The 20,714-nt window shown below is 29.3% G+C and overlaps 1 protein-coding gene across 2 annotated transcripts in view; it reads right to left on the reverse strand.

The window, feature by feature from the left end:
- The window catches only part of LOC107453177 (uncharacterized), a 78,961-nt gene that overhangs the window by 15,934 nt on the left and 42,313 nt on the right, over positions 1 to 20,714 (reverse strand). Inside the window, exons 2-4 of one of the 2 annotated variants that reach the window (XM_016069885.4) lie at positions 15,618 to 15,885; positions 4,279 to 4,425; positions 3,367 to 3,443 (exon numbers count right to left, since the gene is read on the reverse strand). In XM_016069885.4, coding sequence (XP_015925371.3) covers positions 3,367 to 3,443; positions 4,279 to 4,425; positions 15,618 to 15,885 — 492 coding nt within the window. The remainder of the gene's footprint in view (positions 1 to 3,366; positions 3,444 to 4,278; positions 4,426 to 15,617; positions 15,886 to 20,714) is intronic. The other variant, XM_087160719.1, reaches the window with a different exon arrangement.

The following is a 20,714-nucleotide window of genomic DNA, read 5'->3' on the forward strand; positions in this document are numbered from 1 at the left end:
TGTTGTTATGAAGAAGCTGAATATTTTAATCATTAAAATTTCCAGTTTTGAGATATAGATATTCATATTTACTTAACCCTTTCCGTCACAGCTAATTTCGATTGAAAATTTTAGTCAGGCGGGATATTAGCAAGTGGGACCTTAGACATTTTTTCTAAGTGAAGCGACACGAATAGTGGTTGCTAAACGTTTGAAGGCAAATTGTTATACATTTCCAGGCCCCGCGCTAAGCATTCACCACCTCGCAAAATGCGATAAAATCGTAAATTTAGCGAATAAAATTGTGTTTGGGAGAAAGTATTGGCGAAAGATTTTTTCCACTGGAAAGAAAAATTTATATTTAACCCTTTAACGGGCCCTTTATTTCTAGTAAAGGTAAATTAAAGTATTTTTGGAATTGAAATTGTTTTAAGAACAGTAACTGATATAAAAAAAAAAAAAAAAAAACTCATTTAGTTTATAAAAATGCCATTTTTTTGGTGGTAAATCTATTTAACATGACCTATTAGGAACTTACTGACTTTTACTTTTCTTTATTTATAAAATAAATTCCTTAAATGCTACAAATTTCAAAAGGAATTATGTATTTTCTAACTTTTATACGTTTTTAAAAAGTGATAAATGGTTACCAATTTTATTCAAACTCACTTCAAGAAAGCTGAAGTTATTGAAATATGGAAACCTAAATTAAAAGTGGTAAAACGTGGTGGTAAGTATACTTACCACTGCCTTCAAAAGGGTTAACTCGATCCTCAAAATTACGTAAAACTTAATTTTTCTAAACAAATTAGTATTTTTAATTCGATTACAATAATTTTCGGTAGATGGGCTAATAAATTTAATAAAACTATTTTTGCGTGTTCCATATTGCATTAATTTCTTCAAACCATTTCAATAACGATAATAATGTTAAAAAACTTAAAAATTTACTCGAATTATAGATTTCTAATAATCTTGGCTTCGCCGGTCGCCGGTGACCCCCATGGCATTCAGCAAGTTATACACAAGGATAGGATGTGTTAGATTTAAAGTGAAAGCAAAAATAAATCTGTCAAATTAGCGATGCACAAACTTGAGCAACCGCATTTTATTTTTTATTATTCTGATTTTGATTCCGTATGAATACTTTATAACTCTCCCGTCCCGAAAAGGTTAAATAATAGAAAGAAATATATACAGACATTTTTTCTTCATATTGGTGTTTTTCATGATCGCAATGAAAGATAACATTGAAAATGTTAGATAATGTGAAAAAATAATTAATAACGCTTCTTTAATGAGAATTAAATTCAGCAGAAAAAGCACTTCATAAATAAATTAATTACGGCAAATGAGAGAACAAAATCATGTATTTTGATAACAAGAAATAGTTCCGCGTTTGAATTCATAAATTATCCTAATACAAATTTATTGTTCTGTGAGAGCAAAATGTGTATTATTCTAAATCTGACTTCTGCCGTTTTACTGTCTGACTTATGAGATAATCTCTAGAGTTTTCTCATAAGGTTCTTTATCTCGAGAATCCATCAGATGGCTTATCGCAATTGCAGGAGGATGCTTGAGTGCAGTCAGAAATGACAACTTGGAATCCATTATCAACTTTATTGAAGTTAGCACGCCAGAAATTCGGATTCTTATTGCTCGCTGTCAAGAAGCCAATGAGCCATACCTACAGCACATTTCGACTTCTGGGTATTATTTAAACAGAGATCCCGATGTGTGTATATACAGGGTGTTTGACCTTCTCTACAAGTGTTTTGGAAGCATAATATCTTTTTCATGAACAGAAAACATCTTGCTCCAAAGCAAATATTCCAATGGAGAAAAGCCATTGTTAAAAAAGGATTTAATCCGTTAATTTCTGAAAAGAAGGCTAATTGCCTGAAGCTCTTTGTTGGATCAAAATTGAAAACGGTTTAATTAATTGTTAATAGCTTGTAATATAAAGAGAGTGGGAACAAAGCTCTTCTGTGTAACTTAGCTGTTGAAAAAAAAATTCACAGTGTCCAGAAGTTTCAATATTTTTTAATACAATGACTAATCTTTCGAATACAGTTTTAAAATTTTAGAATGATCAACAAAGTTCTTCTGTATTGCTCAGCTGTTGAAAAAAAATTGCAGTGATTAGAAGTTTTATTATTTTTTTGTATAATGACTGATCATCAGAATATAGTTTTAAAATTTTAGAATGATCAACATAGTTCTTCTGTATTACTCAGCTGTTGAAAAAAAATTTGCAGAGATTAGAAGTTTTATTATATTTTTTGTATGATGACTAACCATTAGAATATAATTTTAAAATTTTAGAATGATCAACATAGTTCTTCAGTATTACTCAGATGTAAAAAAAAAAAAAAAGAAAAATTCCCAGTGATTAGAAGTTTCACTATTTTTTCAAATAATGACTAATCTTTCGAATATAGTTTTAAAATTTTATAATGATCAACAAAGTTCTTCTGTATTGCTCAGCTGTTGAAAAAAAAATTGCAAAATTTAGAAGTTTTATTATTTTTTTGTATAATGACTAATCATTAGAATATAGTTTCAAAATTCTAGAATGATCAACATAGTTCTTCTGTATTACTCAGATGTGGAAAAAAATTCCCAGTCATTAGAACTTTCAGTATTTTCTCAAATAATGACTAATCTTTCAAATATAGTTTTAAAATTTTAGAATGGTCAACAAAGCTCTTCTGTATTGCTCAGAGGTAGAAAAAAAATTGCAGTGATTATAAGTTTTATAATTTTTTTTTTGTATGATAACTAATCCTTCGAATATAGTTTTAAAATTTTAGAGTGATCAACAAAACTCTTCTGTATTGCTCAGTTGTTGAAAAAGAAATTGCCGTGATTATAAGTTTTATTATTTTTTTGTATTATGACTAATCATTTTAAAACAATCATCTAATAATTTTAAATCATTTTAATATAAAATTTTAGAATGATCAGCAAAGCTCTTCTGTATTGCTCAGCTGTTGAAAAAAAAATTACAGTGATTAGAAGTTTTATTATTTGTTTGTATGATGACTAATCATTAGAATATAGTTTTAAAATTTTAGAATGATCAACAAAGCTTTGTATTACTCCGCTGTTGGAAAGAAAAATATCAGTGATTGGAAGTTTCAATATTTTTTTTTTAATAACGTCTAGTATTTCGAATATAATTTTCTCATTTTAGAATGATAATAATAAATTAAACAAATTGTCTTCTAGTAGCGTGATTTGAATGAAGTAAAATTTCAGAAAATTGCATGCCAAATTCAAAATATTACTCCAAAAATATTGTATAAGTTCAACAAATTGTTCAAGCATTTCTTAGGTTGTTACTAAATCACATAAGTAAAATGAGAAATGATGATTACTTACTTTTTTTCTCTTTTACCAGCACCAGTATCTCTAAAGCCTTTCGCAAAAGGGTTATTGTCGATTTTTAGTTGAGTAATCTGAAATCAAAGCACGGATTTAAATACTGGTACAAGATTTTAACCTTAATAATTATGAAAGTTTAAAAAAAAATCCTTTGAATCTCTGTCTGTTTATGTTGTCATAACAACAATAATTTGGCGGAAAAAAATAATAAAAAAATTACTCTCATTTAGAAATGCCTGAATCATTTATCCATCAGTAAATAATATTTTAATCATAAAGCATATAAGTTGGAGTAATAATCTAGTAGAAGATTCAATCAGCAACCAAAAGGTCAGCTGACCACAATGTGATACTACAAATATTAAACAAGTTCATGATTGATGGGATAAGGGCAACACTACCTAGAAGAAAGAAGGCCTCAGCACGAATCAATTCAGTAGCCCGATGTAACGAACATAAACTGCGCAGTGGATGAAAAATAAAATCACGTGTGGACTACTAAATGATCAGATTTCTTGTTCATAGTAACCCGAGCTGAGGCCTTACATTCTCTAGCAGGTGTTGCTAAGGGGCCGATTCTCGAACCAGGTGCCCAGTTTCAGTACAATACTAAGACTAGAACTAGTGAACGGTTGAGCATAGTGATCAATTAACTGTGGGTGACAAGTAATATTTTTGTGATTCGAGTGTGGCTATTATTTAAATAAATTGTGGGGGAGAGAGAGTATTTTGGGTGTAGTTTGCCGACAAGTGGTTAAGTAAAATTTTACATGAATGAAAAATAAAATAATAGATGAAAATATTTTTACCAGGATTCTTCTAAGTCACAGAAATTTTGCCGCATTTTTTACGTTTATTATATACATTATTGTGAATGGTGCTATTTAAGCAAAAAATATTTTTACCTACCTTTTCGTTTTGATAAGCAGTGACGGCGATGAATTCTGTTTCCTTGAAGACGTACGTTCTAAATGTGGAATAAGGAAGTTTCAAGATGTCGTTTGCCCTCACCAGATGGAACCTGGGTTGGTACTTGTGCATCGAGTTCAGGATCGTCTGCGTTATCAGCAAAAGAACAACAGAAAACATTGTGATAACGAGAAGTTTACAAGTAAATTGCTGTACATTTATTACTATTATGCAATATTATAATTATATTCGTCGTTGAACAGCTGACCCAATTTTTGGGTTTGCTACAACTAATGTTCAACTCCGTAGAACCCAATCTAGAAAACAAGGGAACTCCCGGATCAAGTATTGAGAGAAATTTGCTTTCGTGGAGGACCTTTTTGATGGGATAGACCAGGGCTTCTTAAACTGTGGATCGCGACCCCCAGGGGGGTCGCGAGACTACTGAAAGGGGGTCGCAAAGATCTGATACTTTTCAATCATTATAAATAAAATTTTAAAATTAGTATACACACTACGTACAAATATAAATACAAATAAAAATCATACAAAATACTATTGTAGTTTTATTATAACTATTTTTTGAAAAAAGTGGCAATGCAAAACTGTTATGTAGGGCCTATAAATGAAAATATGGAAGTAGCATTTAAAATAATAAATACAACGCGCTCCTCGATTTTCAACTGAACGTTCGACATTGATGTCTGGCCGCCGGCGTCAGTGTTTGCAAGATAACTTAGTGATTATAAGTACCCAGACGCCTTACAGCTTACACATACAATACGGAAGCATAATCAAGCTAGGCTAGGCGAATCGGCATATTATTTTTATAAAAGAATAATAAAAAAAATTAAATGAAAGCTTCTTTTTCGGCGTCTTTGTGATGCGGTGCCTTTGTGCGCTGCACACTTTGAACACGCCATGCGTCGGGGTTGATCTGATCGTAATTTGTTGTCATTGCACTGGTAAAGATTCGAGTGTAGTTATTTTTCTGTTTGTACTTCAGTTTGGACTCAGCTTTGTCTTCGTAGTGACATGTGTGTATTTACTGTGTAATTTTCAGTTGGTGTTTTTAATTATTACGTTAAAGTTCAACTACATTTTGTTTAATTATTTATTATTATTTAACCATCATGGATAAATGGCTAATTAAAATTCCAACTAATAAGTCTGCCACGCCGTCACAACCAAGTTGCAGTGCTTCAAATCCGACTTCTAGCAAAACAAAAAAAAAGAAAATATGACGAATCATATTTGCAGTATGGCTTCACATGCTCTTCTCACAACAATGAAGAACAACCAGTGTGCTTAATTTGCAAAGAAGTTTTGGCTGCAGAAAGCATGAAACCGTCAAAACTGCAACGACATTTGAATACTAAACATGCAACGTTATCAAAAAAGCCAATAGAATATTTTGAGCGTCTTTTGCAAACATCAAATAAAGAAAAGAAAACTTTGGAGAAGTATGTTACTTTGAATGATAAATATCTATTGGCATCGTATGAAGTTTCGTATTTGATAGCAAAAACGAAAAAGCCTTTTACTATTGGAGAGCAACTTTTACTACCTGCAGCTATAAGAATGTCTGAAATTGTTCATGGAAAACAGTATGCTGCTGAAATTAGTAAAATTCCATTATCAAATGACACTGTGTCCAAAAGAATTTCAGACATTAGCAATGATCAATTTCAACAGCTTCTTATGTGGCTTAAAGACAGCTTAAAGTTTGCAATACAACTGGACGAGTCGACAGACATTTCAGAAATGGCACAGTTGTTACTTTTTGTAAGATATATTTATGAGGGAAGCATTCATGAAGATATACTGTTTTGTCGTCCTCTGGAAGGTCATACTCGTGGAAAAGATATATATAAAAAAGTAAATGAGTTTTTTGAAAAAGAAGGATTAAATTGGAAAAATTGTGTTGGTGTGTGCACGGACGGTGCTGCAGCAATGACCGGACAAGATCTTGGTTTTACAGCATTTGTTAAAGCTGGAAATGATCATATTACATTTACACATTGTATGATTCACCGAGAGGCACTTGTTAAAAAAATCGCACCAGAATTAAACACTGTGTTTTTTGATGCAGTCAAAATCATTAACTTTATTAAAAGTCGAGCACTTAATAGTCGATTGTTTAAAAATTTGTGCATTGATATGGATTCGGATTATACAAGTTTATTGCTACATGCTGAAGTTAGGTGGCTATCAAGAGGTCGAAGTTTGAAACGATTATTAACTTTAAAAGATGAAGTTCTTATATTTCTAACAGAGCAAAATTCTAATTTGGCCGATTATTTTCAAGATAATTTATGGCTTCTCAAGCTATGCTATTTGGCAGATATTTTTGATAAAATCAATGATATGAATTTATCAATGCAGGGAGTCTGCGTTAATATGTTTATGTTAAAAAATAAACTTGAGGCCTTTGTTAAAAAAATTCTTATATGGAAGAACAGAGTGGAAAGTGGATCGCTCGAAATGTTTCCATTTACTGACGAGTATATAATTAGTAAAAATATTTCAAAAAAAGATACTCCTATAACAAAAATTATAGTTAATCATTTGAAGGATATGGAAGTTTACATGCATAGGTATTTTCCCAATGATATCGATACACAACAATGGATTTGCAATCCATTTTCAATTGAAATGGAAGAAATTAATTTTTTAAACTTAAAAGCACAAGAAGAATTTGCCGAATTAACAAGTGATACTACCTTGCGACTTAGATTTTCTCAAGTGCCTGTGCATGAATTTTGGATAGAAATCAAATCAGAATATCCCCTACTATCGGAAATGGCAATGAACAAATTACTGCCATTTTGTACAACATATTTATGTGAATCAGCCTTTTCCACATTAACTTACATAAAATCAAAATACCGTTCAACTTTAATAAACGTTGCAAATTTATTACGATCTGCACTAACTCAAATTGAGCCTAGATTTAATTATTTGTGTAAAAATAAACAATCACATCCGTCACATTAATATTGTTTGATGTTAATAATATGTTTTTATTAAAAAAATTGTTACAAAAGTTTATTTTTTCTATTGAATATATAGATATAGTTTTATGTTTTCTTATAAAAAAATTGTTACAAAAGTTTATTTTTTCTATTGAATAAATATATATATAGTTTTATGTCATTCTATTTATTGTGTTTTATTACGACCGATATCCCGTCAACGTTTCCAATTATATATATGTGAAATGAATGGGTACGTATTCTTTAATCCTTATTTTATTTACATTGTAAAATAGTGCGATATTACATCTACGGTTAATATATATTTCATTATATGGAGGAGGGGGTCGTTTAAAATTTCCTAAGCTTGAAGGGGGTCGCTATATAAAAAAGTTTAAGAAGCCCTGGGATAGACCCGAATTGCGTTACATGGAGAGGAAAACCATGAAAACCTACCACGGCAAGGGGACCCTCTACAACTGAAGATATTTTACGTCAGCACTGTGGTCTGTGCTAGCCCTGTGCGGAAGTCGAATCGACCAGCCATCGTTGGAATTCGAACCCGGTTCACCTCATTCGAAGGCGAACGCTCTCTACTATTCAATAGTTTTTTTTTCTACGTAGTAATAAGTGCAAAAAAAATTTTTTTTTTTAAATAATAACTAAGGGTTTAAATTTGCGCTGTTTTCTTTCCTAACAATCCTATAAATTTTAAAATGCGATGACAAAAATTAAGCAAACAAGATCACCATTACATACATTGATTACTCTTTAAAGGGAATATATTTGTATGATAATTAGATTAAACAATAAAAAAGCATTTAAAAAAAAAGAAATTTATTTCGCAAATAGTTTTGTACTTCGATATTTTGTTGTAATAATCATTCTGTTTCACGATATTTTGTTCACTGAATAACTAGGTTCTTCGATGTTTTGTTCATAGGAAAATTCTGTTTTACGATATTTAGCTGTAGTGAGATTCTGTTTATGTTGTTTTTCTGCGAAATTTCAAGATGCTATAATTTGCCAAGGAGATAATTTTTTTTTCTGGCAGCGTTTTATTTGTACATTATTTTGTTCGTGAGATCTGTACTGTATATTTTTAAGCAACTTTTTGGTTCTTTCAAACTATTAGTGAGAAAATATTCTTTTTATTTTTTTGCTCTTTTTTTTGTTGTTAAAATTAAAAATTGCTGCAAAATTAAAAATTGTCTAAATGTTTTAACACAGAAAGTGACGTTTTGGGAATATTTTGAGGATCATCCCTGGTTGTCGCGTTGCTCAAAATGTGTTCAACCACAATATGGTTTAAATTTGTTTGAACCTTAATACGATAATATGAACGATATTTTAGTATTTTTTAAACTTGATTTCATGATATTATTGTTCTACTTTGACGGAAACATGGCTCAATCTATCACCTTATTAAGGAAGTATCAGATTTGTACCGTATTATGGTTCAAAGTACTAACATTATAGTCCAATATCAAATTAGTTATTCTAAGAGTGTAATAGGAAGTTTATTTCGTTAAAAGAAAAAAAATTATAAAAAAGAGAGAGAGAGAGAGAGAGTTTTAAACTTCATTTAAAGAAATGTTTATGCAGTTTATGAGTATGTAGAAATTCTAAAAAGACGGAACTATCTCATAAATAAACAAACTGATGATCTTTTTCCCCGATTCATAGAAAGTTTATTTAGTTTTTATCATTCGGGAAGATAAGTTATCAAATCCACTCAATTAGAGTGTAATTTATAGCAGTATCATTATCTTTTCGAACGATACGTTACGTCAGTAAGTAATAGGGTATTATTTTATGAACCTGATGTGATACCTTCATAAATAAAGCTATCATTTATGATTTGTTTACCGCAAACCTAAAACTCATTTACAAAAGTCGTATTTCATTTTTACAATATTATTCCGCATTTTTTACCGACTACATTTAGAATCCAACTTTCGGTGATGTTGGAAAAAATATATAAGTTACTTTTTTTTCTTCAAAAATATCTTATAAAATAGACTAAACATTGAATCACTCTTGTTACGATCGTAAATATTTCGAGAAATAAAATATAGTAAAGTCATATTTATTCCATTTAAGGTTGTTTCTCGAAGTCTCCGTTGTCACATGATATGATACTTTTTTCCGAATAATATGCTATTTTATATAACTGCTGTGAATTTGTTACAGTTACTTTTAGGACAGGCTTAGCCTATCTGAAGCCAGCACTGTCTATATCTTTGATATTTTTCCTCTGCGAAAAAAAATGTCACCAAATTTGCGAGTTTAAAAAAATTTAATAACTTAAAAAATATTTGTTCGTTCTAAAGCCCAGATAATTTTTTACATCAAGAGTTGACATATACAGTTTAAAATTATAACTTTGCTTAATAAAGCAGTTGAACTGTGACTTTTTTATTATCCTGGGCGAAAGAGCTTCAAAAAACCTAAGGAAATGCTATACCAGAGAAGAAATTTCTTATGGCGAATTCTACTTTAGAAAAAAAGTTCTGTTCTGTTACGTTTAGAAAAAAAATGAATTCTGATAAATCTTGCGGCCGAATTTCGTCTAGATAAAAATTCGCTTTTATATTGCTATAAAATTTTTTAAAAATGATAAAAGAAAAGAAATGGACGGCTATAAACTTTAAAAATGATTATTAGGAAAATATATTTCGTTATTAAAGAATTAAGTTGTTTTATCTGAATTTGAAAAGTGCTGTGTGAAATACTATTGCAATTTTTATAAGTATATGTCTCTTTCATAATTTTGATTAAAACTTTATATTGCAATAAAAAAAAAATCATTCCCCTTTCTTTGGCATTTTACTTTAAATAATTCCGTAAAGGAAATCGGAATAATAAGTAAATAATGTAATATTGATCGGATCTAAATATAATTACATATTTCAAAAGTTTAAAAAAGAAATGATTATTAAAAACTCTTAACTTCCGAAAATTCCTTAACTGTTCCAAGGAACCCTGGGGTTCCACGGAATAACATCGACACTGAACAAAATTTCGTTTTACAATTGCCATGATTTTTGGTGTCACAAAAAACTAAATGCATTTTTAAATAAAAAATTGTAATTATCGTACAAAAAATTATATAAAATTGACAAAACAGCAATTGTTTGAAAGAATTGGTGCAAATGTCTTACTGAAAGTGTACTTGTTTTTTAAGCGAAAGTTTTTTGCAATGGAGCCATTAAATTGAATTTATGAGCACGAAAATATGCCTTGTTAGTAAACAAACAAGCAAAAAATGAATCGATAAATAGTTGAAACTATAACAGGTGTAAAGTTTATAAAAAAAATGTGACTTCATGGCAGTTTAAAGCACAAGAAATAGTGACTAATCGAAAACGCAGTAACGCCATTTTGAAGGTAGTAGCCTTCTTTCATGGGAATGTAGGATAAAGATGATAAAAAATGTAGAAATAACAAAAAAGACATAATATTTTTGTTTAGATTAACATAATATTTTGTATAGATTACAAAAAGTAATATGTTTGTACATTTTAAAATACATAATATTAATTTATAACATAACATTTACTTTTTTATAATAGAAATTCGTATAAGGTTTTGTCAATGATTTAATGAATTGACATTTAATTAAGTGACAATGGTTATTAAATAAATTATATGAAAAATAATTTTATAATTTTTTTATATTATTAAAATAATTCGATATTTTATAATTGTTCATAATTCCTATTTTTTAATGTTAATTATACTACGAATATATCATATTGCGATATTAAGTATAATAAAGCAACCACGTTATTTTTCTTAATCAGTTTTACTAAAATTTAAATATTTTCATAATCAGAAACCTCTTGTATTATTCCCTATTACTTCAAAAGAAGAATATTTAAAAATATTCAATAATGCAAATAAATTAAAACCGATTAGAATTCAATTTCAAGTTCATTAAAATTAATGCAATTTTGCGAACGTTAACTGAATCAACATTTCAATTGAACTCACGGAATCTAATTTGAATTTATATAATGAATAAAACAATAAATTTTAATATTTCATTAAAGCTTAATTTTGGATACAAATCTAATTAAAGTATATTAATATTTGAAATTTTTTTTTTTAGATAAAATGCTACTGAATTAGTTATTAATTTCAAGCATAAAAGCTTGTTTAACAAATGAATTTTTTTTAAAAAAACAATCTTATTATGTTTAAAATAATTAATTTTAAAAACCAAACTGTTTTACAGAATAAATTATATGATCGTACGAAGTTCCTTAGCAAGAAGTCAATCGAAAAATTTTCGATTAAATATATATTTGCTGATTTTATTATCATATTTTTTGTATAGAGAATATCAATTATTAGCTTTAGTTTCAATCGATTTCAGAAATTGTATTTTATTTTATAATGAGTACAATTGCATATAAATAAGTAGAAATTTAAAAAGGAAAAAATATATTTTTCAGATTTGACTTGCATTTCAAAATTCAATTATTGCACACTAATGGTAGTTTATTTTATCAGCATAATAATAATAAAAAAATAAAAATACTTAAAATTATTTCTCTGTAATCTATAATTTTTAATCAAATCTAAAATTAAAATTATTATTCTTTTACTTAAATTGATTTATGCAAACAATTCATTCCTTTATGTGTATACAATTCAATAATATGAGTTTAAAATGTAGCATGCATCATTATTTTTTAAAAAAAAATTTTATGATAATATTTTAATGAAATTAAAATTATTAATTTGGAAATATTAATTTAGAAAACTACTAATTATTATTCCTCCTTTCATGACATTTCTTAGCTATACATTCAATTTATTACGGATATTTAGTAACATACCTTTTATTCAATTAAGTAGCGTAAATAATTATGTTAATTTTAGTAGTGTATAAAATTATTAAGTAGATCATATAATTAATTAAAATTTTTCGATATGAAAATCAGAAAAAAGATATTTAAGGTAGCAAAACGTAGTAGATAAAATCTAAGTAGATAAACTTATGCAACTTTATTTTTTATTTTTTGATGTTAAATAAAAATTCTGAAAGCGTACGAATTTTATGTATGTGTTTTCTTATTAGCACATTCGGCACCAGAATTCACAGTCAATTTTTTTTTGCTACAAAAGATAAAGATGGGTAACTTATATTATTTCAGTTTTGAAATATATCTAGACGAAACAAGATATCAGTGTTTACAATAACAGGCATATTATGAGAAATTATGCAAATATAATATTTTTTCAAAACTTAAAATAGTAATTATTACTGGAAACAGGATTCACATGGTCTTAAAATAAATTTTAAAAAGTGATAGCAAAAGATATAAAATGAGTTTCATTTCGTATTCATCAATGGCCTTAAAATTTCAACGTAAATATATATTGTTTATAAATTTTAAAGTAAATTTATTAAATTTTTGACATCACTTTTTACATTTTTTAAGGATGTACACGAACCCTGTAGAAATTATACATTTTTCGATCTATAAGTTCGATTCCCTGCTTCTTAAATAGTTTTACTAAGAAAATTAAAAATGTAGTAAAAAAAAATTACATATGACTGGTAATAAAAAATATTTAAAAAAAAACTCATCAATTTACCTTTCAAATTAAAAGAAAATTAGAATGTTTTTATTCTAAGAATTTGAATTACGAATGATAAGACTTTATTAGTTATTGTTTTAGTTTTTCAACAAGACTGGTCCACCGATTCAAAGAGGTAATTTTAACTTTACTACAAAGAGCTACGCCTGCGACAAAACTTAATATATTAATATTTTTTATATGAACATTTTGTTTTTTACTTATGCTTGTCTGATAAAACGTACATTTTAGGTTTTAAAACTAAATATAGTCGTGAACAACAAAACTAGCTTTAGCGACAGTTTCTGCACTCATTTTAATAAAACAAAAACCTAAACATTCCAAACAGGGAAAGACAGCTAAACCAATTAGTAGTTTGTTCAGGAATCTACCACTAGTTTCCGTTGGAGGGCGCTTTAATCGAAATAGACGTTACTGAAAGGTACTGACACAAGTGACACTGCAGAATTATTTCAAAGAGAATATACTGACACTTATAATAGCCCACTGTAGTTTAGCCGAGAACAGCTTTCACGAAATTCAACATCAAGAATCGTCTGCAGTTGACATCTTACAAACAACATAGAACAGAACAAAAAAAAAAGAAGTTTGGTTATTTCGCGGGTGGATAAAGCTGGTCGTTAACTGTAAGCACAAATAAAATGGGAGGACACCTTTTTTTTATTCTGTTTTCCTATTCTTTTGTCAATTTTCTTTTCATACGTCGAGTTGTATATTTGACATAACACGTTGACATGGCTTTCGAACAAGCTTAGACGTGCACCCCCAACGCAGCCTCTGGTTGTTCTTTGAATCCCATTTCAAATTGTTTATTTGTTTTACCGAAAGAAGAAAAAAAAACTCGTTTTATTTGTTTATTTTATCTAACTGTCAAGGAATCTGCGTCTTTTACATTACGAACCAAAAACTGATTCTTGGAATTCGCACTTGAGTTGCTCTAACAGGCTTGTCTTTTTAAGTCTCTGTTACGATAGTTAATCGTTTATTTTAAATTTTAAAAACTGCAACCACACGTGAAATCGAAAAAATTTGTTCTTATGCGACAAGTATTCTTAGAAATATGCTATAGAAGTCCAAAAGCTTATGGTGCTCTTTATTTAACGATGCTGAAAGATTTTTCCAAAACAAAAATACTGTTTTCTTAGCTTAAAACATTAGAATTTTTTTATTTTTTATAATGTATAGTTTTTATATCAAAATTGATATCGTTTATTTATAAATTTGTTGTTCGAAATATTGTTTTACGTGAAATACATGATGCACTCTCAGAAATAAAACACTCATTTTTGACAATCCTTGAGCTGTTATTCGTTAATTTTGAAAATCATTTCGTCATGGAATTTATTCGTCTCAAATAAATGACAAAAATATTTCCTCACCTCGGAACCACATCGCAGTGCATTATGGGAGATTGATAATTAGTATGAAGATTAGACGATCGAAAAATAAATTGAGAGAACAAGCCGACTGGCAGTATGGTAGTCAAGGAATTGGTCTCATACCACGAAGATTTCAGGTTCAAATCCCATTTCTGGCATATATGCAATTTATCTCTCTGCTCCATCTGTACCTGTGTTGTTTAGGCAACATTGTGTTACTTATATGGTGGCCACGATATACGTATTAAAAGAAGAGTTAAATCATTAGGCGCTTCGAAATTTTTTTTATTAATTTGTTTGGAAAAAAAAGTCGAAGGACGTTATCTTTCTTTAATTTTGACGATAATTATTTCGTCACTCAGAAGAAATTTGTGCTCGGAACATGTTCCAGGAAACGGTTTCGACAAAATTGTGGCTTGGAGCATCTATTTTTTTTACAGTGCATATGTTTAGTATAGGTGTCAGTGGTTGACCAAAATTTTAAGTAGTACTAGAACCCCGCTATAATGAACCTGGGATATATTGAACACTCGGGTGTAGCGAACTTTTTAGTGGTCCCTTCGGGACTTCCGTTTAACTAACTTTATTGTATATGGTTATAGTGGACAGCTAAAGAATTGGTTGTTCAGGTATAGTGGGCTATAATTAAATTTCTCCAATTTTATATGAGCAAATTTTGCGATTGCCAATGACGGTATTCGCTTATACTGTTTTTTATCTTATTCTTGCACGCTCTTCGCTTTTAAACCAGAGCAAACAAGTTGGTAAGCTTCACCCCCCCCCTCTATGTCGAAGAAGAACAAGAAATTTCGGTACCTTATATCTCGAAATTGGAATTGGTATGCTGTGAATTTATTTTAATGCAGAAAATAAAGATTAAAAAATACTCGATTCTTTATTACTTTAATTGTTTGTATGTAAACCGGTTAACTCGAATTTAAATCGAATGGTAGACAATCAGAAATCACTAATTTCATTAATAGAAGGTTAAAACTAATCATTTATTTTCTTTTTAATAGTTAATTTGTTATCTGTTTGTTCAGTTAATATTTTACGAACAAATCATGCACTAGCGTAATCACTATTTCCTACAATACTATTGTCATATGCTAAAAAAATTGTTTTGTAAAGAATTTAGATATAATGATTTGTTTATTGTTCAAAGTAGAGTTATTGTTGGGTCCACAGACTATAAAGGGGTTCTATTATTAAAATCATGTCTCTAAAATAATTATTTTATGCGTTATTATTTATGTTGAGTATTATGATATAATAATTGGGCAATTCAGATACGGGGTTTTCAACTCCAAAAACAAGAGGTTTTATTGCGGCAATAATTCAAATTTTAGCTAAAAACTTTTAAAATACTTACAAAGCCATGTTTGTCTGAGATATTGTTTGTGATTTTCAGTTTGTGAAAGGAGACAACTTTCTGCATCCATTGTTCACCAGTGGATGGTGAATCAGGATGGATATACATCCTCTTGGGCATCTCAGGGTCGGCCTTCCCTGCCACTACCCACCGGCTATTATGGAATTTATACCGACAATCGTCTGCTGCTACAATGTCCATCAGTAGAATGTATTTAGCTTTCTTGTCTAGGCCGCTCACCCGGACTTTGTAGGCAGGAAACATACGTCTATAATAACAAAATTAATATTGTTAAAAAATATCCACATTTTGATTAAATATGCATTTAATTAAATTCATCTATAATCTAAATTTTGCACTTGCTTTTGATTTATATATTTTTAATTTGTTTGATATCATCTTTGTTATTAATTCTAAATTTAAAACAACTGGAAACATGAAAATTTTTAAGGGATAAATTTTTTGATAAATGAAACTTTTTCATAAATCCATACTTACAGAAATCATTTTCTTTAAAAATAATATTTTTAGAGATTGAGTGATTTTCAAATTTTGTTTGTTTCCGATAGATATTTCTGAAAATAAATATAGCAAAAGAGGAGATAATATGTTGCGTTTCTACTTCCTCTCAGCATCCTTTTATAAAGAACAATTCAAGTGTCCAATGAAATAAAAAGTGGTAATACCTATGTGAAGCATTTATTCCACAGTCCCAAGATTGTTCTCTCAAACATAATATGCAAGCCTGCTAGCTACTACGATTTCTGCAAATATATTTTATAGACTGGTAGATATTTAAAAATCAAAGCTTTCAAAACTTTCGGTACATTTGCCTACATTTTAAAAGCATCACAACGAAAGTACCGGAAGAAAGCGGCGCTGTATATGAACTTTTAAATCATTTATACGAAGTGGTTTGGCTAATAAGTTGAAATGAACAAAAAGTAATTAAATAAACATAGCTACCTCTAGTATAAATTTTTACAAAAAGCGTAGTAAGTTAGCAGCCCTGAATATGTTAGTAATGAAAATGTTTCTAATTTGAATCTCATAACAAATCATTTCGCGCCGACTGTCACAAATACGTGCCAGCATAAAACCGTATCAATCAGGGTAAAAAGATAAAACTGGTAACCAAAGTAGTTCTTTACCAGTTTATTTGTGGGAGGGGTTATAATTGCTTGACTTATTTAATTCACCATTACTTTAGTTCAAAATAAAATTATTTAGTTTTATTTTGAACTAACATTGATTATATATATGATTAAACTAACAATATTTAAAGTAAAAGCAAAGTAAGTCTTTCAAATTAGCAACGCCAACATTTAAGCTACCGTTTTCTATTTATTTACATCCTGATTCTGATTTTGCACGAATGCTTTTATGAATCACCCGTCCCCAAGGGGTTAAGATAGCTAAATTAAACAACAAACAGAAAAAATGAATACTCAAATATCATTAAATGTTTTTGGCGCAATAATTTTCATATTTTTGCTTCGAGTAAAAATTTCGTCTATTTCATATTTCATGTATCAAAATTACTATCGTCATATATATATATATACGTATATACGTATATATATATATATATATATATATATATATATATATATATATATATATATATATATATATATATATATATATATATATATATATATATATATATATACAACGCAAGAAGGATAGATAAAACAGAGAGATAAATTACATCCATGTCCGAAGCGGGATTCGAACCCGGGATCATCCTGGAGTAAAGTCAACTCCTTGATCAACATAAAGTCCGGTCGTATCATCATTCTAATTTCGATCATCTAGTCTTCATTATAATTAACAATCTCCCATAATGCACCGCAGTGAGTTTCCGAGTTTGGGAAATATTTCCTTCATATAATCAAGGAGCTTCCGTTTCGTCATAAATCACGCGATTTTGTGTCAAAATGATTCTCAAAATTATTGAAATGCAACTCAAGGGTTGCTGAATCGTCAAAAGTGAGAGTTAAGTTTTATTTCTGAGAGTGCCTGGTCGTATCAAAAAGGAAAGAAAATTTTGTGACAATTTCCTTCTTCAAGATTAAAACAAAAGAGGCGAAAATAGCGAGAATTTTTTATAACGACTACCCGAGATATGGAAGGGGTTTAAATATGAGGATCTACCTCATTCGCAATCTGAAATAGAAATATCTCATTGGTATGTGATTTCCTAGATTTATCGAAGCAGCTGCAAAAGCTGGATCGTAAAGCCCCCACAATTAGCGACCTTACTCAACAAGCTTATTACTTTGCAAGACAGCTGTTTGGAACCTATAAATATTGATATCGATAATGAGAAAAACAAACACGAAGAAATTCAACTATCTCCTTCCAACAACGCCTATTAGATATCCGGCCCACAAAACAACCACAAAATAACAAGAATCAGGTGTCGTTTATGATGATAAGATCGACAATAACAGACTTCGACGTTTTTACCTTTTTACGACTTGTTTGTGTTGGATGCATTTGTTTTGGAAAGATTACGGAGAAAAGTCCAAAATTAATGATTTCAAATGCTTTTGGAATAGCACCGGATGTGTTATATCTGGTTGTGAGAGGCGCCGATGGTCATAAAAATGTGTTTTTAATAGCGCAAAATGCGATAATTTAGTTGGAATTATTGGTATATTTTAGCAATTTTTGACTTCTGTCGGTAATTTGATGTCATTAAATATAATATAATATATAATATCGCTGTTATTATATGATATTTTCTATACGCTTCTGGTGTTATAATTTGAAAGCAAATTGTAAATGAGGAAGAAGAAAATTAAGATAGTAACTTTATTCTTCGTTTGTTGTTTGACAACATTTTCTGAAATGTCTTCTAATTTTTGTCTTTTTCTTTCATCTTTAAATTAGGATTATTATTATTATTTTTTGAAAGGAAAATAAGAGATGAGTTTTTCAAAAATAATGCTTGAGATTTTATCATGACACTAAATAAATTGTTTAACCGTTACGATATCGATTTTTGAAGTTTTCCTGAGATTTGCATGTTTTCCTCCTGGTTACAATTCCCATTAAAGACGGCAAAATCTGCATCTAAAAATCTATGAAGATCTACAATTTATACGGAGATCTATAATCAACATCTTTTTCATAAAATATTTTATTTTTATGTGCTGCAAAAGGAACACTAAAAGGTGCAGAAATCGCGTAAGAAACATGCAACAGAAATAACTATTAAAGAAATTGAAAAAAAATTAATAATTGAAGGCAAAAAATTATTAAAATTATTGAAGTCAAAGCAAAAAAGTGAAGGAAAAAAAAAACTGGATGTAAAAAGTCATTGCTTGAAAAAATAATAATATCGTCGTGCTGTTATAGCTATTGATAAGAATTAAATCTTTTAAGGACCCTTAAATGAGGTTCAGGAAATTTAAGAGCAAGAAAATTGTAAGGATTAATATTGAAAAAGAGTACTTTAAAAATATTGATTTATGTAGAAATTAAAGCAAATATTTTTAAGAATGAAATGTATTTTAACTTTAAATTTCTAAGAATACAGACATTTTAAATACATTTTTCAATGTTTCAATACTTAGAAAAGGTACAGGTGATTTTTCTGATATTTCTCTGATTGTCACTGTTAATACAGAACCATCTCTGAATTCAGATACAGAACCGTTGAATAATCGTTTTTGAAAGTGCTGAATCTCTCTATTGAGCTTTCTTATATTATAACAGTTAAATCTAATTTTTCCCTCCAAATTATGCCCATCTAAACTGTTTCGTTATTCATGATATTCCGTAATTTTTTATATTACGTCTATTTTACATCATGAATTATATGTTACACGTCATGATGTAAACTTATAAAAGCACGTAAATCATGAAGTAAACCAAAAAAAGTAAGCATCAATATTAAAATTACGATAATTCTTACATTTATACTTCCTCTGATTCACAGTGAATCACTAAAAAATTTCTAAATCTATCATTTACCACTAAATCTATAATATTTAGTCAGTAATTAAGTTTAAAATCTAAACACCGCATGGATGCAAGAACTCCATGGACTTGTTTTATAGTAGCAGAAGGAAGAGTTTTTAGAGTAGTTCGCTTTTTGGAGTTTAACCCATTGTGAATTGTGTAATTGCATTTTTATCAGATTACAAAAACATCTTTTTGAAAATAAATCTATCACGTTTAGTTTGAAATAAGTTAAAATCTAAGTTTAAAATCTAAACACCTTATGGATGTAAGATCTCGATGGGTTTGTCTTACAATAGCACTAATAGCAGAAAGAAGGGACGTTTTTGGAGTGTTATTTCTTCGTTTTTGGAGTATAATCGATTGTGAATTGCATAAATACGTTTTCATCTGATTACGAAAACGTCTTTTTATTATAGATGGGTTTAATTTCTGTGAAAAAGATGATTTGGTTCGTAATGAGTCAAATTAGTTTTGTGGAAGTGTAATGCTATTTGTTATTTACAATCGCATACGTTTAGGTTTAACTATTTTTAAGAGAGGAATGTTAGAATTATTTTTTTTTTTTCAGATTGCAAAAAAAATTTAGTTATTTGCAAAACTTAAAATTCTGAAATTAATATACTATTTCAACTGAAACTGATTCCATTTCAGTTCATCTGACTAACAATTTATAAGCAGATTCAGAAAAAACGACAAGACACAGCAGACTAATCGGAAGTGGCTCAAATCACTGCTTTTTGCATCTCAGCATAATGATGCTCATTTTCCACACCGGTTCCATAAATTCAACATGGCCCCCAATTACAGCTGTCGTATCCTCGTCTATCTTCCTTTTTTTCTTTTATTTTTTATCTTTGTTTCGCCTTTCACCTATTCATTCTTCTTCTGTGGTTATTAGTGTCCTCTCATGAGTAGGACATGTCCTTAAATTTTCCGAGCTGCTCCCCACCCCACCCATTCACAGCCTTCAGGTGGTCAGGCTTAATCACACGCCATCACCCAATCAAAACAAAGCCCTCGGAATAGTTCAGAACTACCAATAACAACCAATCCTTATGTTATTCCACTGCTTTCCCCCCTTTATTCAGTCCCCTTCCTGGTAACCTGGAAGAGATAGATCAG

The sequence above is a fragment of the Parasteatoda tepidariorum genome, chromosome 4, assembly GCF_982258835.1.
Source record: "Parasteatoda tepidariorum strain Cologne lab strain chromosome 4, Ptep-v5.0, whole genome shotgun sequence".
Lineage (NCBI taxonomy): Eukaryota > Metazoa > Arthropoda > Arachnida > Araneae > Theridiidae > Parasteatoda > Parasteatoda tepidariorum.